The following is a 24,927-nucleotide window of genomic DNA, read 5'->3' as shown; positions in this document are numbered from 1 at the left end:
TATCAAAGGCAGAGGGCAGAGTTAAAAACAAAATCCGACAATACCATCTCCACCAACAACCTCAACCAACAACAGACGAGAGCCAGGAGACTCTGGGAGGGGATCAGAATCCCCCCAGAAGACAGCTTTGAAGGGTAACGGATAATCAAAACCCAGCAGTCTGGGCCCACCCACGAAGAGACAGAAACTCTCCAGGCTTGGGCTTGAAGGCAGCCACCTCAGGTTGCAGTGGGCCTGGCTGGGAACAAGTGAATCACACTCACCACCACAGTGGGACACACAGCACCCCGGGCACTGTCAGTGCCAGCAGCAGCATCCGCCAGTCTCTGATGAAGTAAGCAAACAGTGGCAGCACCATGTAGCCCACGGCAAAAAACGTGCACACGCCTAACGTGGAGAATATAATACGAACTGACTTGCCAAGAATTTCAGTTCCTGTTCAAAACAAGGGAGGAGTGTTAGCATTTTAACCTCACTTTAAGATTGGCCTTATATGTCATTATCTGGATGTTGGAGTTCACACTACGACCACTTAGAAAAGGGGAAAGGTATTTGTTCATGGCCCAGAGCAGGAGTGGTCAGGGTGGGGGAAGGTGGGAGGAGATCCAGGATGTATCTACTTATGGAAGGAATTCCCCGAAATGTTTAAAGGAGCCATAGATTTGCATTTGCAGAGTGTGTGAGAGGGTCGTACCAGGAATGGAACCCAGGGCCTGGCCCTTGCTAGGCAAGTGCTCCACTGAATTACATCCATAGTCCTTTTTTCCTTTTATATTTTGGAATAGGATCTCACTAAATTGTCCAAGCTGGATTCAAACTTGAGATCCTTCTGCCCAAGCCTCTTGAGTAGCTGGGATTACAGGTGTGCACTACCATGCTCAGCTAGATTTGTGTTTTTAAAAGCCATTTCATGTCCTAGAACTATCTTACCCACCCCCGGGAGGTGGTCCCTTCTGAGACTGATGCATATTTACAATAAGAGACTCAGAGAGAAGCAGAGAGAACTTCTCGTCCAAGAGACTCAGGTGGCTCTTCTGAGGGGCTGCCTGTCCCATGTGTCTCATTTGTAAGTAAACAGACATTGGCCCATGGGGAAACAGTGGAGGGCTCTAAGTTTCCAGCCCCAAGAAACGATAAACAGGAGCTGGCTCTGGAGATGCACAGAGCAGGCCCCCAGCACCAGGGCTGACTTCCCCCACAGAGATAGCCCCAGGCAGATACAGTCCTCTCAGACTGAGAACAAAAGAGAAGGAACTGTTCTGCTACCCCTGCAGGTGGCATCCCTGGAGCTGGGCACACTCCCAGTGAAGTAGACAGCTTTCCCAGAACAGTATAAAGGCCCAAGATCTCGTGGTGTTGGGCACTGTCTGCCACAGGAATTGCTGGAAACCCTGAGCTGCTGCTCTGCACAGCACCACAGGGGACCCTTGGTGCCAGTTACTCCAGAGTTGTTGCCTGGTCTTTGGAATTCTTGGATGGCAATGAGGAGGCCAAGCACAAGCTCCTTGTCATAGAGCTCCAGAGGCCACGCTTGTTCCTTTGCCTCATGGGCAGAGATCTAGCCAATAGCAACAGTTCTGCCTTTAGTTTGGGATTTGCCCACACTACAGAGAAGAAGTAGCCCAGGAAATAAAGCACAGATAATTCAAAGAACATTTAGTTTGGCTCTCAAGAGAGATTTTCTTAACCACATTTATGGGGCCCTAGCACAGGCTAAAGAATGAATTCCAGAGAAGCAGCATTTGCTGCTGATGTCCTAGCAACCACTGCCTACCTGTGCCAACCCATCCCATTCGCTCTCCCTCACTCATCAGAACGGAGACACCTGCCTTAGTGATTCTCTCTTGAGCAACTTTACTACTTAAAAAGCCAGATGGACATTCTGAATGGAGAAAAATTGAAGGCATTCCCTCTAAAATCTGGAACAAGACAGGGATGCCCTCTCTCTCCACTTCTGTTCAACATAGTTCTCGAAACACTGGCCAGAGCAATTAGACAGACGAAAGAAATTAAAGGCATAAAAATAGGAAAAGAAGAACTTAAATTATCACTATTTGCAGATGACATGATTCTATACCTAGCAGACCCAAAAGGGTCTACAAAGAAACTATTAGAGCTAATAAATGAATTCAGCAAAGTGGCAGGATATAAAATCAACACGCATAAATCAAAGGCATTCCTGTATATCAGCGACAAATCCTCTGAAATGGAAATGAGGACAACCACTCCATTCAAAATATCTTCAAAAAAAATAAAATACTTGGGAATCAACCTAACAAAAGAGGTGAAAGACTTATACAATGAAAACTACAGAACCCTAAAGAGAGAAATAGAAGAAGATCTTAGAAGATGGAAAAATATGCCCTGTTCATGGATAGGCAGAACTAACATCATCAAAATGGCGATATTACCAAAAGTTCTCTATAGGTTTAATGCAATGCCAATCAAAATCCCAATGGCATTTCTTGTAGAAATAGAGAAAGCAATCATGAAATTCATATGGAAAAATAAAAGACCCAGAATAGCAAAAACAATGCTAAGCAGGAAGTGTGAATCAGGCGGTATAGCGATACCAGACTTCAAACTATACTACAGAGCAATAGTAAAAAAAACAGCATGGTACTGGTACCAAAACAGGCGGGTGGACCAATGGTACAGAATAGAGGACACAGAAACCAATCCACAAAACTACAACTATCTTATATTTGATAAAGGGGCTAAAAGCATGCAATGGAGGAAGGATAGCATCTTCAACAAATGGTGCTGGGAAAACTGGAAATCCATATGCAACAAAATGAAACTGAATCCCTTTCTCTCGCCATGCACAAAAGTTAATTCAAAATGGATCAAGGAGCTTGATATCAAATCAGAGACACACCGTCTGATAGAAGAAAAAGTTGGCTATGATCTACATACTGTGGGGTTGGGCTCCAAATTCCTCAATAGGACACCCATAGCACAAAAGTTAATAACTAGAATCAACAAATGGGACTTACTTAAACTAAAAAGTTTTTTCTCAGCAAAAGAAACAATAAGAGAGGTAAATACGGAGCCTACATCCTGGGAACAAATATTTACTCCTCACACTTCAGATAGAGCCCTAATATCCGGAGTATACAAAGAACTCAAAAAATTAGACAATAAGAGAACAAACAACCCAATCAACAAATGGGCCAAGGACCTGAACAGACACTTCTCAGAGGAGGACATACAATCAATCAACAAGTACATGAAAAAATGCTCACCATCTCTAGCTGTCAGAGAAATGCAAATCAAAACCACCCTAAGATACCATCTCACTCCAGTAAGATTGGCAGCCATTAGGAAGTCAAACAACAACAAGTGCTGGCGAGGATGTGGGGAAAAGGGTACACTTGTACACTGCTGGTGGGACTGCAAATTGGTGCAGCCAATTTGGAAAGCAGTATGGAGATTTCTTGGAAAGCTGGGAATGGAACCACCATTTGACCCATCTATTCCCCTTCTCGGTCTATTCCCTAAAGACCTAAAAAGAGCATGCTACAGGGACACTGCTACATGGATGTTCATAGCAGCACAATTCACAATAGCTAGACTGTGGAACCAACCTAGATGCCCTTCAATAGATGAATGGATAAAAAAAATGTGGCATTTATACACAATGGAGTATTACTCTGCATTAAAAAATGACAAAATCATAGAATTTGCAGGGAAATGGATGGCATTAGAGCACATTATGCTAAGTGAAGCTAGCCAATCCCTAAAAAACAAATGCCAAATGTCTTCTTTGATATAAGGAGAGTAACTGGGAACAGAGTAGGGACGAAGAGCATGAGAAGAAGATTAACATTAAACAGGGATGAGAGGTGGGAGGGAAAGGGAGAGAGAAGGGAAATTGCATGGAAATGGAAGGAGACCCAGGGTTATACAAAATTACATACAAGAGGAAGTGAGGGGAAAGGGAAAAATAATACAAGGGGGAGAAATGAATGACAGTAGAGTGGGTAGAGAGAGAAGAGGGGAGGGGAGGGGAGGGGAGGGGAGGGGGGATAGTAGAGGATAGGAAAGGCAGCAGAATACAACAGACACTAGTATGGCAACATGTAAATCAATGGATGTGTAATCAATGGATGTGTTTCTGTAATCTGTATACGGGGTAAAAATGGGAGCTCATAACCCACTTGAATCAAAGTGTGAAATATGATATGTCAAGAACTATGTAATGTTTTGAACAGCCAACAATAAAAAATAAAAAAAAAAAAAGCCAGATGGATAGAGACTGACACTGCCGTGTGCCCCTGGTTCCCACAGGGCAGACCATGGGTTTAACCACCCAGGCATTTCTCAGCCCATAAGTTCATGTCCAAGGATGGGGCCCATTATCAATAGTGTGATTTCCAGATCTTTTCTTACTTTGTGAACAACCTTCCTCTACTGTGCTAGCTCCAACTCTTGGCTGTGATTATGATATGAAAATGAACAGAGGGTGCTCTATTCCTAAGCAGAAATTCAGAAATAAAGCAGCAGAGGATTTGATTGTGGGGTGGTCTGGGGAGAGTATAAAACCAAGTAAGAATCTTATTGAATTGTGAGGCTAGTGGAGCTCCCTTCTACCTTCAAAACTTTGATGAGAAAAGAGATTTTTATACTACTGGGTCCTGGATAATCTCCCTCTCTAAGCTCAAGCTAGAACAGAGTTGTTATAGCTTTGCAGAGTACCCATTGGGGACAGAAGCTTTGTAAAACTATCTCTCTGTTTTCCTATGGAACCATGTGGATACAGACCCAAGTAAGTCCTTATTGGCACTGCCTTGGGTGAACCTTTGGGTAGCCATCCTTCCTTAAATATGATCAACATCATCATCAACTTCACAGTTAGATTTTTTTAAAATAGGTATTTTAAGCCAGGTTCCAGGCTAAGTATTTACATATATTATCTCTTTGACTGTTTACAACAATTAGATAAGAATTAAGGCTACTCCCATTGTACATGAGATGAGCTAAGAATTTAAAAAGAATTAAAGCCAATGCCTCAGTTTATACACCCATAATAAGTAGTACAGTTAGGATTTAAACCGTGTCTATTTGACTTATGGATACTGGTCTAGCTGCCAAGAAAAAACATCACCTGGAGCCAGGTGTGGTGGTGGATGCCTGTAATCTCAGCAGCTCAGGAGGCTGAGGCATGAGGATCATGAGTTCAAAGTCAGCCTCAGAAATTTAGTGAGGCCCTAAGCAACTCAGTGAGACCCTGTCTCTAAATAAAATACAAAAAATGTCTGGAAATGTGGCTCAGTGGTTAAGTGCTCCTGTGTTCAATCCTCAGTATCAAAAAAAGAAAATAAAAAACCACCTGGGGCAAAGCTTTGGTCCTATACAACAATCTTTCAACTGAAATTCTAGTGGAGACACGCAGGGAGATGGGTGAGGCTGTGCCCACCTTTCAAAGGTGAGAATTTCCAATTTCCCTCCCTGAAAATAGTCTCTGAATCAACTGGAGGCCAACCAGCTCCATCTCAATAGCACTGAGAGAGGATCCCTGATTCCTGCAGATCTCTCATGGACTGTAGCTGCCCCAAACTTTCCACCTGGCAGTAAGACATGACAGTGATGTCCTGGCTCTGCTGACTTGAGATCCCTGTTCTTTCTTCTGTCTTATAGGTTTTTGTTCCTAGTGCAAAGCCTGGCTGGTCTTGGTCTGGTTGGGCCTCTGAGTGTCTCCTGGGAATGAAACTCTGAAATCTGAGCCAAAGGACTTGTTCTGGTCAGGATAAGGGCCCAAATAGCCTATGGAGAGTTTGCTCACTAGTTGTCTACTCCACCTGACTGAGCACTTTCCAAGAAGGAATGACTCAGACAGGACCAGGTCCCCCTCCATGTAGATCAGGGTCCTTCTTTGGTAATTGGCCCAGGCACCACTAGGCACATTCCACATAGAAGCAGGAGGACATGAGCCTCCATGAATGACCCAGAGGCCTGCAGCAAATCCCAGCTTGAGAAATGAGTCTGTAGTGCAGCTGTCGGGGTGGAGGAGGGTACTCCATCAGGCATGTGGAGAGAGCAGAGGCCCTTGATGTTAAATCCTTGCTAGAGTGACTTTGATAGGTGCTGCTTCATGGAGTTATGGTTATATGGACTGATGTCATGCATGTAAAGTGCCCACATATGTCTGACATGAGGGATGATAGAAAGTACAATGCCTTCCAAGAGAGGCCTAATGGAGGAACTTCTCTGCTTCCCAGAAAGTGCTCAGAAATCCCATCAAATTAATAGAAGTTCTCCAGCCGGGGGCTTTCCCTTCCTTCTTCTGAAACCTTCACAGATTACTTTAATCAAAAGTAAGATTTCCTGCCAGGCCTGATGGCGCATGCCAGGCTGAGGCAGGAGTATCACAAGTTCAAGGCCAGAAATTTAGAGAGGCTCTAAGAATTTATCAAGACCCTGTCTCAAAATAAAAAATAAAAAGGGCTGGGGATGTGGCTCAGTGGTTAAGCACCCCTGGGTTCAATCATCCCTGGTACAAAAAAAAAAAAAGAAAAAAGTAACCTTTCCTACTTCTGCATATACCCGGCAATGTTATCTACACTCACCCCTCTGTGACCCATGTCATCTTCCCAGACAGTAAGCTCCTTGTGAATAGACAGAAGTGAGTTCTTGCTTCTCCTTGTGTTACCTCAGTTCTTCCCTTACACAGTGCAATGCAAAGGGTTCCAGCAATTTATGCATTGTTAATATATTTATACCTGAACTCATCCTTTGAAGATTTTGAGGCATCTTGTAATTTAAATACAATAAAACAACGGTAACATTAAAATACAATATAGCCAAGCCCTGTGCTACACCTGTAATCTCAGCAGCTCAGGAGACTGAGACAGGAGGACTGCAAATTCAAGGCCAGCCTTCGCAACTTAATGAAGCCCTGAGCAACTCAGTGAAACCCTGTCTCAAACTAAAAAACAAAAAAGAACTGGGGATATAGCTCAGTGGTTAAATTCCTCTGGGTTCAATACCCAGTACCAAAAACGAAAACAACAATAACAACAAAAATAAAGAAAAATAAAACAACAATAAACGATGCCTTGAATAAAAAACAAATAAGAATACGCAACTGATCACTTTGAAAAAAGTCTGTCAGTTCCTCCAAAGGTTAAACATAAAGCTATCGTGTGACCCAGCAATTCCAATGCTTGTATATATGCAAGACAACTGGAAACATATGTATACAACCTTGAAAGCAGAGTGACTAACTAGGTGCAGTTTTGAGATGAGAAGAAGGTTCATAGTAGCATTGTTTATAATAACCTCAAAGTAGAAGCAACCTTGATGTTGACTGATTGGTGTACAGATGAACCAAATGTGCTGTATTCATACAATGAACACTGATTCGTGCTTTAATATGGGTTACTCTTGAAAATATTAAGTGAAGGAAGCCAGGCAAAAGGTCACACACCATGTGATTCCATTTATATGAAATGTCCAGAATCGGCAAATCCAGAGACAGAAAATAGACTGGTGGTTGCCAAAAGTTGGGGGAAGAGGGCAATGACTGCTAAAGATTAGAAGGTTGCTTTCTAGGGTGCTAAACATTGTACAATTTTGTGAATATACTGAATTTACACCTCAACCCATCCTTTGTAACATTAAAAATCACTGAATTGTACACTTTCAAAGAATGAATATCATGGCATGCAAATTTGGTAGGGACTGATTGTTTGTATCATCCTGTCATATACTGAAACTCTAACTCCCAGTACGGTTATATATGGACTAAGGAAGAAATTAAGGTGAAATGAAGTCATGGGAGTGGAGCCCTGATCTGATAATACTGCTGTTGTTATAAGAAGGGATACCAGAGAGCTTGTGTTCCTGAGCCTGACTGTTCTCTGAGCTGCACAGAGGACAGGCCACAGGAACACACAGGGGAGGCAGCCATGTGCAACCAAGCAGGTTGAGCCCACACCAGACCCCAGTTCTGCTTGCACCTTGATCTTTGACTCCTATTCTCCAGAACCATGGAAAACTAAATTTTTTTTTCCTTTAAGCCACATATTCTGTGGCATTTTGTTATGGCATTCTGCCCAAGTAGACTAAGACAAAATTTTATTTCAATTTTAAAACATTTCAGGGGCTGGGCCTAGTTCACTAGTAGAGTCCTTGCCATGCACAAGACCCTGGGTTTGATTTCTAGCACCACAAATAAACAAATAAATATATGGTAGATAAAAGCTGCATAACTGATGTAGTTAAATTTCAAATTTGTACTTCTGGAAGCCAAAGTTAAAAGGAAGATGCCATCAGTTACACACTAACGAGAACGGAAACATCTGGATGTTAAAGGAATCAAAGCTTTCAACAATTCATCATGCCCAAAGAAATGTTGTATGGGGGAACAGATGTTTAGAGTACTGGAAAATACTGAGTTAATGAATCAGTCAAGACAAGAGGCAGCCAGATGTAGTGGCACATGCCTGTAATCTCAGTGAATTGGGAGGCTGAGGCAGGAAGATCCCAAGTTCAAAGCCAGCCTCAGCAACTTAGCCAGACCCTAAGTGACTTAGCAAGACTCTGTCTCAAAATAAAAAAATAAAAAGGGCTGGGGATATGGCTCAGTGTTTCAGCACCCCTGGGTTCAATCCCCAGTAATGCCTCCCCCCCAAAAAAAAGAGAACAGGAAGCAGACAGTTAAATTTGCAAAAAACATGTAAGTAGTTAGTTACAGGGGAAGAAAGAGGATTCCATTGAAATTTTACCCACAGAAACCTGTGAACAGGCTGAAGATGAGAAATGGGAAAATTATGAGGGAGCTGGGATGGGGTAGGTCAGAGTCCTTGGTCCTGAGTGGTCATTTCCTCCTCCTAAGTTAGCCACATTCTGGAAGCACCATCATTTCAGATGCATCCACTTTGCATGGGGCTTTGGGTAGCATTGTTTTTTTCTTGCCTTTTCTAGAATCCTATGACTCTGGAAGGCTTCATGATTTTATTTTTTCTTTTTCCTCCAGTCTTGGGGATTGAACCCGGAGCCTTGCATATGCTAGGCAAGTGGTCTACCATTGAGCTTGATGATTTAAAAAAGAAAAAACTAGCATAAGAAGAAGACTCATTTCTGCACTGCTTTGAGAGTGAGTGTAATTCAGCTTCCCAAATTAACATGAAGAATCCTAAAACTAAAGATCATCATCACAGAAACTTGCGAAACCTTTCCTAGAGCCAGAGGCCAAAAGTGAAGGGACAGACAGAATTTTCAGTCCAAACCTCACCCTTCAGTTTAGTTTACCCAAATAAAACCTGGTTGTTTCAAATCCAGCTCAAAAGGGGAGGATAAAATAAAAGGGGAGGGGGGCGGTGGATAAAATAAAACCTGGAATTTGGCTATTTCAGTTCTGCAACACCAGAGGGCACTCATGTGCCGTGGGGAAGGTGCAACCACTTTGTCCTGGCACTGGGTCCTCCCACTCCAGGAGTGGTGGGTCCAGCTGCTCTGGGACAGGCTGATTTTCAGTGAAACTCTAAATCTTTCAGGCCTGAGAACTAATTACAAAACTCTCATACCAGGACCCAAAGTCAGCTATTTCCTGCAAAGCCACCAAGAATAGCAGGCATGGACCCAAGCTGATGGGGAGCCTTCTGTACCTGTACCTGGTAGCCTTTTGATGGCTGCTGGGCACACCTAGGCTCTGATTGCCCTCAGCCCTGTGTGTGGGGCTGCAAACCTGGTGGGGAGAAGCAAGGGGAGTGGTGGGCAGTGGGGCAGACCTTTTCTGCAGAGGCCTGGGGAGAGTGACCTCCCTGCTTCGTCCATTCATAGAGGAGAGGCTCTAAGCCCCAGAAGCACCCTGGGTGAGTAGAGAGGCAGGTTCATAGATTCTACCCTGCTCCCAACCCTAAGAGCAGGGTTGCTCTAGCTTCACCACAACTCTCTGCCCTTCCATTCCAGATGGTCCTCCGGGTCCTCCTGTGACACGGATCTGCAGACCTTGAACAGAATCCTCTGTCTGGGGGAGGCCTGTTTGGTTTCTGGGATGGATCTGGCCCAAGCAGAGTCATGTGTAGGGCTACTCAGATGTATGGGTGCTGACAGCAAGGAAGATGGATGTGGAGATTTAAAACATGAGAATAGGCTTTGCTATGTCCAAGAGTCCTGTGTCCTGTGTCCATTGCACATTAGGAAGTTACAATTTTGGTCCTAAGTCCCTCCACTCCCCAGTTTTCAGCATTGCTATCCTGCAACTCCCTGTACTCTCCACACAAATGACCCTGAAAATCTTGCTCCTCTCCTTAGCACTGCAGGGAGAGAGTGGCCCCACCCGCCAGGGCCAACTGAAGAGTGTGCTATCTGCCCAGACCATGTGGCTTGGGTATGTTCTCTCTTATCCTCTCCCTCTCCCCTCCACAGACACTGAGAACAGGACCTATGGCAAGGAGCCCTTCACAAATAATTAAAGGAGTGGAATTTGAACAATTCCATCTTGGCAACCCGACAGAGGGTATAAAAATCTTCAACTAAGCCGATGCAGCATCTCCAAAGCCAGTGAGTCATCAGACTCTTGAAAGCAATCAGAATCACCTGACCAGGTGCAGACTTTTGAGCCAAGAAGAATCTTTAGACTTCTATTAAAGGGCACTATTCATAATTATGCTGTGACAATAGGGATAAACAGGGACTGTGCTGAGCCAACTAGAATGATCACACTAGAAATTTTAGGAATTGGAGTTTCCATTCTTATGGAAAGAAGGCTCCCTTTCTCTCCCCTTCTCGCGTGCTTATATTGGGGGCTCAGAGAGTGCATTGGGGACTCTCACTCCTGAGGATGAACCTGATTAACTTGTTTGGAGCTCACCTCACTTCCTCCCCAGACAATCTGGAGTGGCCTGGGGCCTCCGTGTGGGTTTGTAACTGATGACTCTCCCTCCTATAGCCTATTATTCTTAGCGGTGGCCTCTTGACAGGTCTACTATCAGTGCAGTGAGGCCTGTCCTGTACAGAGCTGATATGCTCTGGATGGGCTTTGAGTATGGGTGAGGCCAGATCTACTGGGTGGGCTGACATTGAAATCTTCCTGGCAAGTGCCTTTACTGCCTGTATGCCTGTGTATGGGCCATTCAACCACCCTGAGTCCTTTCCTAGGCAACCAGGTAGAAGCCTCAAGCCTTCACAGCTCCAATCAAAGACATTCCCAGGCCGTCCCTCCCTCAGGGTCTCCTCTTATGTGCCCTGTGCACCTGTGAATGTGTCTCAGTTATTGTGTGGCTGATTCTTATTGGCTTGAACTCTTGTGGCCACCATTCAGGGTCCAGCACAGAGCTGGCTCCCTGTGAGTGCCTGAACTTTGGAAGCATAGCCCAGTGGCCTCCTCCTTCCTGGTCTTTCAGAGCATTGGAGGGAGGAATTTTTGTCTCTGAAGCCATTCCTACCTAGAATGAAGGCCACAACATAGTTGGAGATCTGGCCCATGCCCACGATGACAAATAACACAGTGAACATCTCCCAGTTGATGGAGAAAATCTGCACGAAGCTGAAGCCCGTCTGCACAGCCATGGTTGCAAAAAGAATGTTCTTCCTGCCAAACCTACAGGATAAAGCATAACATAGGTGAATAAAGCAAAACAGTATAATAAAACATAATGGTAACTCAGGGTGTGTTTTAAGCTCTGAGCTAGACATCATGGCAGACTATTTTCTCAGGGCTCTGTCAGGCCTCAGGCATCCATCTCCCAGGAGGTACCTTTAAGTTTCTAAGCTTCCTATGCAGGTCCCATATCTTGAAAACATAGAACAGTCTATGCAAGGACCACATGGAAAGCTGCTCTTTAGAAGGAGCCACAGGTAGAAGCTGCCACCACAGCACAGAATCTGCAGGTAGTTTTCATATCCGCAACATGTGAGTTCTATAAATCCAGAACCAAGAGTTCCTTGAGGGCAGTGGTTTTTAACCTTGGATTACAACGTTTTCTGGTTTAAAAATAATTCAGCTTAGGATGTTTCTACTTTCCAATGGTTTAAGAGTGATATGCATTCAGTAAAAACCCTATGATGAGCTTTGATGGTTTCCTGAGCCAGGGAGATGCGTATGGTACTCTCTTTCAATGCTGAGCAGTTGCAGTGAGACACAGTCGCCAGTCAGTCACGTGATCACAAGAGACAACAACAGTCACTGCACTATGCTGACTTGCTAAGCTGAATGTTAGTGAGTTAGGTGTACCAAATGCATTTTTGACTGAAGATATTTTCCCTGATGATGGCTTAACGGAACAACGGCCTCGGAAGCTGAGGAACATCTGTACTGATGCCAGCACCCCACCACTGCTTTATGGAAAGATGTAGCTTTTTGCCATGTCTTTTGGTGACAATGTAGTTGGTTTAGGTGTTAATTTCACATTCCAGTAGTAACCAATGGATGGGATGAAGCACAGGTGGGCGCAGAACAGACACCCCACTTTCCAAAGTTCAGGTGTCAGGCCATTGGCTGGAGGCCCCATTGGTGTTTGAAGCTAGGGAACAGACAGGCACCCCTCTTGGAAGCCTTCCCCAATACTGCTCTTCATTACTGTTGCCTCCTGTTCTGGTCACCAGAGAGCATGTCCGTGGATACTGCAATGTTGTCTCTACCAGCCTGTGAGCTCCAGGGGTCTCAGAACCAGACTGGGTCTTCTCTGTGGCCCCAGGGCCCAGCCAGAGTCCAACCCACAGGCCCAGGGAGTGTAGAGTTAGTGCTGCTGTCTGGCCCGACCCGTCCTGGTGGCTGTTTGTGGACTGATCCCGTCATCCACTCCCTGTCCCCCAGAACAACTCTGAAGAGTTGGGGGTGGGGTGGAGGGGCAGTGGTGGTGGCAGCATGGCGTTGGGTCAAGGGATGTGTGGAAGGAAGACTCCACTTTCCAGTGGGGGGAGTGGTCCCTCCCCATTCCTACCCAAAGCCTGGGGAGCGCAGGCTCAGGGAATAGAACACAAGTGGGTCTCCACAGGGGTGTGAGGTCAGGGTGAACAGGAGACATCCTGACTCCCCACCACTGACTCAGTGGCCTGAGGATCCTCCCCTTCACTATGTAGAAATACCTTGAATTCAGTCCAACCTCAAGATAGGCAGTGACAAGGGGCCCTGTCCCCCTTTCCTCCCTCCATGTCCTTACCTGTCTGACAGCTGCCCAGACACGAAGGAGCCAAGGAGCACGCCTACGAAGAACAGGGAGGCGGTGAGGGGCGTCTTCCAGTCATCCTCACACACCAGATTCCACTGCCAACAAGACAGCACGAAGCGTGAGCCCAACCCTGCAGCAGGCCCCAACCCCAGCCCAGCTCCGGGAAACATTATCACATGGCAGCCAGAGACGCTCTCCTCCCTGGCGCCAGGATGTCACCTCTGTGCAAAGGATACAGGTCTTTTGGGTCTGGGTTTAACTCCTGACTACGATTTGCTAGGGCTCCTCTTGGTTCTCTGAGACTCGGCTTCCTTTCCTGAAAGGGAGGGTGATGGCCACCACTTTGCCTATGTCACATAGCAAGAAGCAGCTGAAGCCATGGCTGTGACTGGTGACCCCTTGGCAGCAAAGCGATATGAAGCAAAGGAGGCCCTGCCCCTTTAGAAGGCAGCCCAGCATGGAGAGAAGATATTTGAAAAGCCCAGGGGCAGGGAAGAGGGCATGGTCGCTTTGTCCAGGAGTAGAAATGTCCTCTCCTTGTTAAAAAGTACAAGTGGTCACAGTAGTTCTGGGACTTTATGTTTTGAGTAGACTCCTCTGGAATGCCCTGGTTAAGCTCAGGCCTTGATCCAGGACTCCACTGGGCTGAGGTCTACCCCCCCCGCCCCCACTCTCCAGGGCTTCCTATCTCCCCATCCTGTATTCCTATACCCTCCTTCCCAGTAGCATGGTTCCTCCCATTCCCCAGGCCTATTGGCTGCTATCGCCCTAACAAGTCCCTGCTGGTGGAGCCAGGAAATCATAAAATCAAGGTTTCAGCCAAAGTTTCCATTCTTGGCTTTTTGTTTTTGTTTTTTCCAGGGCTGGGGATGGAACTTAGGGCCTTGTGCATGTTAGGCAACCACTATTACAGACCTACATCTGGGCCCCTGGCTCCCAATTCTTGAATAAAGTCAATTCAGTAAAATCTCAAGGGAAGTCACCAAGATTTCAAAATGTGTTTTGTGACCTTTCATTAATTATAAAAATAATCAGGTGCCCATGAGTATTCGGGGCCTGTGAGTCAGAAGTGGGGAGTGCTGTCTGTGGTGAAATAATCCAGCTTAGAGGAAAGACCCTCCCTCCCTGTTCCCCTTGGTGGTAGTCCTGTTTCCAAGGTGTTTGCAAAGCAATTCTCACAGTTGCCCTGAACTTTGGGGGTTGTTTTAAACACAAATTCAGGTATTTATGCCCCACCTTATTCTGAGGCAGGCTGAGAAAGGTGTTTCTAAAGACATAAAAAAAAGTATAAGACAAAAAGCGAGAGAATCGTCAAGTAAAGGGGAGGGAGGTTTATAGAAACCAGGCAAGGTGAGAGGGACTCCAGACTGTCCTGCCTAAGCCAGCGAGGCAGGCTCCAAAGCTGGCTTTGACTGTCCCAGTGGCTCAGTTCCCTGAAAGGGTCACAGTTTCCAGTGATCAACTCCTTCTGGAGCGGCACAGTTATTTCTGAGTACTGAGAACGGAAAGTCTCTCAGACATACTTCCTTCCACAAAGGGATCACTTTGTGATGTGAAGGATAATGTCCTTAAGGACACTCTTGTCCTAGAGACAACAGCAAGATTAAGGAAGCTGCTTCTCATGGCGCTCCAGGCAGATACCCAAGCACAGCTCTGCAGAGGAAAAACAGCATGGACCCGGAACTTGTTCTCTTCAATTCAGGTACTATAAATCCGAGACGGTACTCAGAGTAGAGTCACCTCATCTGGTGGTAGAGTCACCTCACCTGGTGCTTGGTTTGAAAGTCACCACTAAAACTCATGTTGAAATGTAATCACCATTGTAAGGTATTACGAGGGTACAAACTTAACCCAACTATGGTATTTGAGGTGGAACTTTTGGGAGGTAGTTAAGGTTAAATGAGGCCGTAAAGGGTGGGGCCCTAATCCCGTGGGACTGTGGCTTCAGAGAAGTGGAAGAGAGATCCAAGGGAGCAAGCTTGTTTTGTCTTGCCAACTGACGCCCCGTGCTGCCTTGGGACTTGGAAGAGAGTTTCCCACCAGTAAGAAGGACCTCTCTAGGGGCAGCCACCTGACCTTGAACTTCCCAGTGTTCAGAACTTTGAGCTGAATAAACCATTTTTTTTTTTTAATAAAATACCCAGTCTGTTACAACAATAGAAAACAGAGTAAGACAGCAGAGGTTCCTGAATGGACTTCAGGGAAGAGAGCAATGAGCCCTCAAATATTATATATCAAGTGCTCTGCCAGTCGGTAGATCAGAGGTGGTGCACAAGATGGTGCCTGAATTAATAGCCACCTGTCTCCAAAAATGACTGGTAATAGCTTCAGAGCTTGGGATCTGCCCATGACACACAGAGTAATGAATGATTGAGGCTCCAAAGTCTCATGATGTGAAATGTGACCCATTTTTAAGAAGAATAAACTGATGCTCTGAGACTAGAATTTGTCTGAAGTCATAGCAAGTAAATGAGCATGCTAGATACCAATTAGGGCCTCAGAGCCCAACCTTATACCCATGTCTTGCTCTGAACATGAACAACAAAGGCAGGACAAAAGGAGCTGATTAAATAAGATAACCTACACTTCTTTGAGAATGTGATACCAGAGAAAATTGCCCCCAGAGTAAAAGGCCTCTAACACAGCCTTCAACCTTGGACAGAACCAAGAAAATTCAAGTTAGGCAGAGGTATGCATGTCTGTTCTCAATCACTGTTCCATCTGCAGTTGAGGAGAAAAGCTCCTCCAAATATAATGTCCTCTATTCTATGGCATTTCAAATATTTTTTCTATTAGTTCTTTGACTTAGGGAGGTAGCAATGAGACTTGAGAGGAAGAAAAGAGAAAAGCTGTCAGATGTACAGCCAGCTTTTGCATGAACAAAAGTAGTGCGTAGGACCATCTACACCTAATTTGCAGGCCAGTGCAAACAGAAATTATAGGACCCCTTTTTCAAAAATTATGAATTTCAAGACGGCCAAGAGCAGAGCATTAAAACTGGTTGTGGGGTTCTGTGTGACTGCTCAGGTTGCATGTCCATGAAGCTGGTGCTGGTAGTGGGGTCAAGCCTGATCTTTGGAGAATGGAGGAGAGGCAGGAGTTCTGGGCTGGGGCACTGGAAAGGGTGAGGTGAGGGCCAGCACTCCATTGCTTTCCTTTCTGGTGGCCATGCAGCCATGGCTCTAGGTCTCACTTTCCTCCCTGAAGAGAGGTGTAAGAAGCCTTGCCAGCATGATACAGCACAGGAGGGGGCCGGTGCATGCAGTGGTGATCTGCCTCTGGAAACTCTGCAGGAAACAGCTAGACCTCATGAGTGGCTGTAGGGTTGGGTTCCCCCTTATATGTCCAGGTTATCCTTTTGGAAAGCTATGAGGAGCCTGGTAATGGGACAAAGGATTGGCAGATAAAATTCCAGCTGGGCTTAAAGGGCAGGAGCCCAGTAAATCAGCTGCCAGCCCAAAGAGAAGCCCTTCCCTTCAAAGGGCTGTTCTTGGGGAAGCCAGGCCCTGTCTGCACCCACCTCCTGGGAATTTGAGGGCTATGTCTTGGGGTACAACTAGTCAGGACACAGAGAACTCTCTGTAGTTAGCAGACATTGTAGATTCAATAAGAAACCATCTTCATCTTGATGGGACAGAACTGTTCCTATGGGTCTTTGCACATGTGGATACACACACACAGAGACACATGTCCAGAGGCCTGTGGCTAATGGTGGGTGGTGAGGAGCGGGCCAACATTGCCTGGGGCTATTCTTTTAAGCCAAACACTAACATTCTGAAAACAAAGCCTACCTCTGGAGAAAGAGTAAAATGTGGCAACTAGCTGGCCCAGGTTATGTAGGGGTAGGCACTCTATGTATGCTCCCGGTGTTACTATGTCCACCTGATCCTCAGGATCTCAGACCAAGATTCTCACAATAGAATAGAAGGAGCTCCATATAGCTGGACCATGTGTCCTTCAGTCATGCTTCAAGAGACAAAAGTCCAGGTTACAAGGTTATTAGGGATGGAAGGTCACTCTTGGCATAAATGTGCCTCTTTTGCTTCCCAATGGTAACAATACTAGGAATGACAGTCTAGTGTTTTGAATACTTATTGAGCATCTTGTATTATTTAATGGGATTTCAAAGTTTCCATATAGGGTGAATATTCTTTTCATCTTCATTTTACAAATTAGTAAAAAAAAGGCACAGAGTAATAAAATGACTAGTCCAAATACTTTTTGGGGATTGGCCAGAGAAATTGCTTAATCATTTGTTTATTTGACTTCGAGCATCTATCTGTTCCAGCCGATGCTTTATGCTGGCCACAATACATGGTCTCTGCCTTCATTAAGCTCAAGTTCAAACACACTTTAGGGATAGATCAGTGTGTACGGGCATGCATAAGCCTAGTAGTCCTGGCAGGGAAGGCTCTTCTGGGTTACAACACCCTTGTTCTCTAGCTAGAGAAAAAGAAAAAAAAAATACCTTCCTCTCCTCATTATCCTTTACTAGAAGAACAGAATTCTAAAACATGAATAATCAGTATAAATATATTTTAGATGACTTACACTGACACAAGGATAGGCACATGGTGAATACTTAACAGATTGTTGATGAAAATATGTTAAACAACTAGGGGCAATGAAAAATGAGTGGAGAAAATGTGTAGTTCTGGGGCTGCTGAGTACCTATGCACTGTCCTTTGAAAATCACCTGCAACCTTGAACTCTCTGAGTAGCCAAAGTCTGGCAGTTTTAGCTTTTACCAAAGCCACAAAGGACCATCAAGATCAGTATATTCACTCTGGCCTGCATAGAACTCAGAGCTCTGGAAAGCAGCCTCATGTTGAGCAACCAGCACAGGCTTTCTTAGATTCTACCGCTTCTGGCTGTGTGGGCCATGCGTTCACCAATATTAGTCTGCTTCTAATTTTAAAGAAGTGACAACAATAGCGCTTCCTAGTTTCGTTGTATACATTGGATGAAAAACCTAAGTGGAATATCTGACACATTGTGGCCTTGCAAAATGGTAGTTCCTTTTCTACTAACTTCATGCCTTTGTCCAAAGCAAAACCATAACTTAAAAAAGCTTGCCTAGCACGTGTGAGACCCTGGGTTCCACCCTCTGCACCACATAAAAATAAATTTTAAAAAAAGGTATTATATCCAACTACAACTAAAAAGTAAAATATTTTTTAAAAAAGGCATGGCATGAATTAAAAAGCAAAGAGATAAAAATTCTTTCATCCAATTACTAAGAACTAAAAAAGCTCTTACCACAAGGTATAAAATCCTTTTATAAATGGCCTTTAATCCCAGAGATGACTGTGAATGAAAAATTAGCAATGGTCCATTAAAAATGAAAAACGGATTTCTATAGTGTTCTCTTATAGTTATCCTTCATTCCAGAGGGAAAGTAAGAAGTAATAATTAACAATAGAATATACATCCACCCCAGTTCCTTCTTTATAACTTGGTTGTGACTTAAGGCTGGAAAATTCTTGATCATCTGCAAAATAAAGCAAACAAACAAAAACAATAAAAAACCCTGAATATTTCATTCTTTTTGTTTTTAACAGCTTTATTGAGATACAATTTACATATGTCAAAATTCACTCTTTTTAAAGTGTACAGTTGAGTAGTTTTCATATATTCACAGAGTTGTGTAAGCATTAGCACTATCTAATTTTAGAACATTTTCATCATCGCTTAAAAAAAAATCCAAACATATTAGCAGCCACACCCCATACTCTTCTGTCCCAGTCCTTGGCAACCACTAATCTACTTTCTGGCTATATGGATTTGCCTATTCTGGGAAGTTCATATAAATGGAAACATACAATAAGTAGTCTTTTGTGACTGGATTCTTACTTAGCATAATGTTTTCAAGGTTCATCTGTGCTGTTGTAGAGTGTTTCAGCACTTCATTGCTTTTTGGTTTGAATAATATTCCATAGTATTAACACTTTACATTTTATTTATCTAAACAGATTTTTGGGTGGTTTTCAATTTTGGCTGTTGGGAATAATGCTGCTATGAACATTCATGAACAAGATTGTGTATGGACATATATTTTAAATTTTCCTGGGCATGTACATAGTGGCAAAATTGTTGGGTTATATCTATGTTTAACTTTTTGAGGAATTCCCAATCTGCTTTCCAAACTCGCTGCACCATTTTATAACCCCAACAGCAATGAATGAGGGTTTCAAATTCTCCACATCTTTACCCACACTGTTATTATGTGTCTTTTTAATTTTGGCTGTCCCAATAGGTATAAAGAAGTATCTCCTGTGGTTTTGACTTGCATTTCCTAATGACTAATAAAGTTGAACGTGTTTTGCATTGAATTTGTATATTAATTTTGGGAGTCCTTCCATGTTGACAATAAGTTTTTGACTCTGTGAATAGAACAAGGGATATCTTTTCATTTATTTCGGCCTTAATTTCAATGATTTTGGGGAGGAGGGTACTGGGGATTGAACCAAGGAGTGCTTAACCACTGAACCACATCCCCAGCCCTATTTTTTATTTTGAGACAAGGTTTTGCTAAATTGCTTAGAGCCTCACCAAGTTGCTGAAGCTGGCGTTGAACTTGTGATCCTCATGCCTAACCTCCAGAGTCATTGGAATTACAGGCAATTACCACCAGGCCCAGCTCAATAATGATGTTTGATAGTTCTCAGAATATAAACTTGAAAACTCTTGCTGAAATCTATTCCTGAAGAAATTTTCTTAGCATTATTTGTAAAGTTGCATTGCACTGCTAGAAACAAATTATTTGAGAATTGTTTTTTAAATTTGGGGATGTCTTTATTTAATTTTTTAAAGACTTGCTGGATACATGATGCTCCATTGACAGTTTTTTTTTTCCTTTCAGCAATTAGAATGTCATCTATGGCTCTTTGTCTTCTATTATTTCTTATAAGATGGCAAAAGATAATCTTATTGGAGTTACTTTGTGTGTGACAAGTCATATTTTTTGCTTCTTTCAAAAATTTTCCTTTGTGTTTGGCTTCCAGGTGTTTTACTATGTATCCAGGTTGTGGATTTCTTTTGTGGTTATTCTACGTGGAGTTGGCTGAGCTTCTGAGACGTATAGATTAATGTTTTCATCAAATATGGGGAGTTTTCAGTAACTATTTATTTTTTTCTGCTTCTTTTTTCTCTCTTCTTCTTTTAGGATTCTCATTAGGCATATACTGGTGTATTTAGTGGTGTTCCACATTTTCCTTGAAATTCTGCTCATTTTTTCCCCATATTATTCTTTTTTTTTCTCTCCTTTCTGCTCTTTGAATTGCATAATTTCCAATCCTCTGCAACTTTGCTGATTCTTTCTTCTTCCTATACAAATCTCTGTTAAGAGCATCTGATGAATTTTTAATTTGTGTTATTACACATTTTTACTTCAGAGTTTCTTTTTGGTTCTTTTAAAATATAAATATAATTTCTATTTTTTATTGGTATTCTGTATTTGATGAGGTATTTTCTTCATACCTTTTTTTACTTTTACATTTCTTTAGCTCTTTGAACATATTTATAATAGTTGCTTTTAAGCCTTTGTTAAATCTGACAAGTCGGCCCTCTCCAGCAATTTCTGTTGCTTACTTTTTTCTTTATTGAGTATAGGTCACACTTTCCTGTTTCTTTGCACGTCTTATAATTTTGTTGTTGTAAAAACTGGGCACCTTAGATAACATGTTGTAGAGACTCTGGATACTGACAACCCCACCCCTATTTCATGATCTTTCTATTAAGCTGTTTGCCTATGAAAGTATCACACCCTACTTTTAGGCTCCATTAAATGTTGGGTAATTGCTTTCTTACTTTTTGACAATGCCCCAAGGCATAAATTGTCCCATAATCCAATCCAATTGAATTCAAGCCCTTTTGCAGGCATTTTTTTTTTTTACTTTTTTAAAAACCTATACATATTTTGACATTTCTAATAGCAACATATATGATAGATATGGTTCTATTATATTTATAATAAAACCTAAAAAGATTAATATAGTTAAAATCTATAAAATTTTGTTTCTAGATCTAATATTGGCTTACAGATTTTGAAAGCAAGTGTCTTGAAATTTTAAGTCAATGACACCAATATGCAGATAAAATTTGTAATAAGGAGATATGGCCTAGATGCATTCGGTACGGACACCAGATGTTCTAATACACACAAAAATTCAGATTTAAAATAATATTAAAACATTACTATAGCATGAAATAATATAAAACAGATAAACTTTTGGGAGTTGACAGTCTTAAGTCTTTCACTAAAAATAGAAGGAAAAAAGCCTAGGTAATTACTTTTTTTTTTTCTTTCACAAGATGGCATAGTTTGTAATGGAAATGAAGTCGGGTCTCCCTGATGATTACCCCTACCCTGGGCTACCTCTAATTAGGATACTGGGTGGAGTAGTTTTTGAGGCAAGCTTTGAGGTTTGTCCTGACTTCAAAAGGGCTGCTCTTAGCTGTCTCTTTTATTGGTTCTTTCTGGTAAACGAGATGCCCTGTGGGTTAGTTTGTTCTACTGGAGCTATGCATTTCCTCTTAGTTGCTTACCACAAAATCTCCCCTATTTTTAGAAGCAATAGTAGGCTTAACCATCGTCTATACCTCTGTTTCAAATAAAGTCAGTTCCCGTGGGGACAGTGTCAGAACTATCTGTTTTGTTTGTTTGTTTGTTTGTTTGACTACTTCTCCCCAAGACCAAATCTCTGAGCCCTTGCTCCAGAGCACTGGTCAGGAAAGTGACCCACTCTCAGAGTGACACCTGTTCTTTATGAGTTGGACACTGGGTGTGGGTAGCAGCCCCTGGTCTTTTTGGCTAGCTTCTCCTGACATGGAACCTGTGACCTATGAATGAGCCGAGGCAAGGGAAATCAAGACCTCCATATTCTTGACCCGTGGGACCTGGCTAGAGCCTCCAATATATATGGGCTGGGTGGAGAAAGGGATCTCCTGAACTCCTGGTTGCATTCACCAGGATTTTAGCCTCTGCAACCCAGAGCTCAGGGAATGCAGGGTGAGATGGGGTGGGCATTGGTGGCCCCTCTTGGTAAGACTGTATCCCCTGACTGTGAGCTGAGGGAAGAGAGAACTCTGTTTTCTTGGCCAGGCCCACTATCCCGCTTTCTGTGCTGGAGAGGGAGAAGGAAGAAAGGGAGGAATAAAGAGGTTGAGACTACAGGGCAATGGACTTCCACTCATAAGGGTTTTTCATTTGTTGTATGTCCTTAGGACAATTTCTTAAAAAACTGTGTGCGTGTGCGTGTGTGTGTGCACACTCTATAATGTGTATGTGTGTACATGCATGTGTGCGTGTGTGTATGTGTGTATAACAACTAGTTACAGTTGTTTCACTGGGAAGCAAATCTGGAGAGGCCCTGTCACTACCATTTTAGAAGTTGGAAAAATTTTTCATGTGCTTATTAATTTGCAAATATTCTTCTTTGGAGAAATAAACCTATTTTCCAAAATACATAAAATATTTTACTTTTTTTTTTTTAGATAAGATCTCACTATGTTGCCCAGTCTGGTCTCAAACTTGCAATCCTCCTGCTTTTGCCTCCTGAGTGGCTGGGTCTACAGGTGTGCATCAGGCTCCTGGCTGATTTTAATATCAGATTGTCTTTTTTTTTCTCACTATACAAAATTGAACCCAGGGGCGCTTTACCAGTGAGCTACATCCCCAGCCCTTTTAATTTTTTCATTTTGATACAGGGTCTCATTAGGTTGCTGAGGCTGGTGATCACTTTTCCTCAGCTTCCTGAGTCACTGGGATTACAGGCATATAATAGCTGGTGAAATTGGGCTTTTTATTGTTGAGTTTAAAGGGTACTTTTTGTATTCTGGATACAAGTCCTCTATCAAATATATGATTTTGCAAATGTTTTCTCACATTTTGCGGGCCATCTTTTTGGCTATTTAATTATTCTATTCATTTTTTCCTTTACAGATAACTGAAGCTGCCACATCTTAAAATGTTATCAACATGCTTCTTCCTTTAGATTAGTGGTAAAGCAAAAACCACCTCAGGTAGATAGATGCTAGTGAAGAGTTCTCTGTGGTCATCAGACTAGATCAAAGCAAAAAACAAGGAGTTTGAATGGAAAGGTAGGGATGGGCACTTAGGGACCTGGGCATAGCCTCTGCATCCTGGCACTGGATCCACCAAAGCTCTTCTACGTTGTACTCTGTGGATAGGGTCTGTGCCAGCCACCTAGCCTTGAGGGTAAGCTCTTGAAGGAGCCAGTGTGAAACTGCCTTCTAGTCTTGCAGATGCTAAGCACATGCTGCCAACCTTGGGCTAGTCGTACTTCTTGCTAGACCACAGGGCTGAATCCATCCTTCCCTAGAGCTTCCATTTCCTCACATTATCTCTGCTCCAAATGGGGATCTTTGCCTTCTTTTGGGCTCCAGAGACATGCTTAAGCCCCACTAAGGCTCCAGATAATGAGGCAGATCTGCATTAGTCTAAAACATAAATTGAATGTAACCTGTCACAAGGGGGGAGGGGAATTACAATCCTTTCAGAAGCCCCAGGCACATCCAGCTCCTCCTGATAAGCCCTATCACAGCCTTGTTTTGTCAATTTGCCACCTTGGATTCAGAGAGTTCTGCTGCCCACAGACCAAGTCTGTTTATCCAGAAACTTGGCAGGAAGTACAGGTGCAGCAACCGTGGAACAAAGGCACATTCTGAGATCCTGGTGCCTGTTGTCAGAGGAACACAGTTGAGAGGCAACAGGTAAACAATTTGGGGCAAGGCAGCTGATAAACAAACAGAGAAGCACACTCAGGCCAGAGATAGGGGACACCCCGGAGGCTCCTTTGTTTGTTCTCTGGCATTGGCAGAATCTGCTCTCTGAAGCATTGACTGGAAATATAAGTCTCACCGGTACTTGCTTGAGTCGAGGCTCTGCCTCCTCATCCCCTTTGAAATCTACCAGAGGTCAGGTCAGAGCATGGACTCAGCTGAGCAATTTGGTTAATATTAAGGCCATCTTGACAGCCAGGTTATGGGTCTCCCTACCAGCCAGAAGTATCCCAGGGCAGCCTGCACACCTGTCAGAAAAGACTGTACACAGTGGCTAGCCACACTGCCAGGCTGTCAGTCTTATTGTTCACTGGTTGCCCCAGTGCCTCCCAGAAGCTCCCTGACAGCAGGGGATGAAGCCTGTTCCATAGACCAGGCCCACTTTGAGGCTGTAGGTAGAAATCAGTGTTTCTTGCCATTAACTGTGCCCTGATCCCATCTTTCAGGAAAAGTAGCACAAGGTTAGTGCCTCTAGGGGTATGGGCTCTTTGCTGGAATTTTGATCACACTTAAGGGCATGGTCACCATGCTTAGGAACATGGCCACCAGCAGCTCCACCATCAGGCTCCTAAAGGATGCAGCCATCCGCAGAAAGGACAGTGCATAGAGTGCGTGGCAGTAGACCTGTCTCAGACTACTGATGGCCTATCAAAAAGGTTTCTGGCTCAGAGGTGACTACCTCAGTATCCCCAGTCATGGACAGGTGGTGGGGGAAGTGTCAAGGGTAGCTAATGATGTTCCTGGGGAAAAGATGACAGGCTTGAGGCAAGAGCCAGCCCATGTTTAGCACCAGGCCTATCTCTGCCCTCCCTGTGGCCCTGTTGATGAACCTAGGCTCCCTGCAAATCAGGACACCGATTGCTGTCCCTGCTCCTTGAGTCTTAGGGCAGGAGGCTCTGAGCTTGCTCACACACAAGGTCGCTATTCTCTGAAGTACATGGTATTAAAGAGCTATAGGGAGGGCATGTCCATAGAGACTAAGGTCTGGCCACTGGAGTAGTGAAAA

The 24,927-nt window shown here is 43.7% G+C and overlaps 1 protein-coding gene across 2 annotated transcripts in view; it reads right to left on the bottom strand.

Moving 5' to 3' along the window:
- The window catches only part of Slc22a4 (solute carrier family 22 member 4), a 50,272-nt gene that overhangs the window by 19,286 nt on the left and 6,059 nt on the right, over window positions 1–24,927 (bottom strand). For both annotated transcript variants that reach the window (XM_046467672.2, XM_046467671.2), the window contains exons 2-4: window positions 13,110–13,213; window positions 11,394–11,548; window positions 264–435 (exon numbers count right to left, since the gene is read on the bottom strand). In XM_046467672.2, the coding sequence (XP_046323628.1) occupies window positions 264–435; window positions 11,394–11,548; window positions 13,110–13,213 (431 nt within the window). The remainder of the gene's footprint in view (window positions 1–263; window positions 436–11,393; window positions 11,549–13,109; window positions 13,214–24,927) is intronic.

Source organism: Marmota monax, unplaced genomic scaffold, assembly GCF_021218885.2.
Source record: "Marmota monax isolate L192 unplaced genomic scaffold, Marmota_monax_Labrador192_F-V1.1 WCK01_AAM20220418_F8-fsc00199, whole genome shotgun sequence".
Classification (NCBI taxonomy): domain Eukaryota; kingdom Metazoa; phylum Chordata; class Mammalia; order Rodentia; family Sciuridae; genus Marmota; species Marmota monax.
This window is presented reverse-complemented; position numbering and strand designations above follow the sequence as displayed.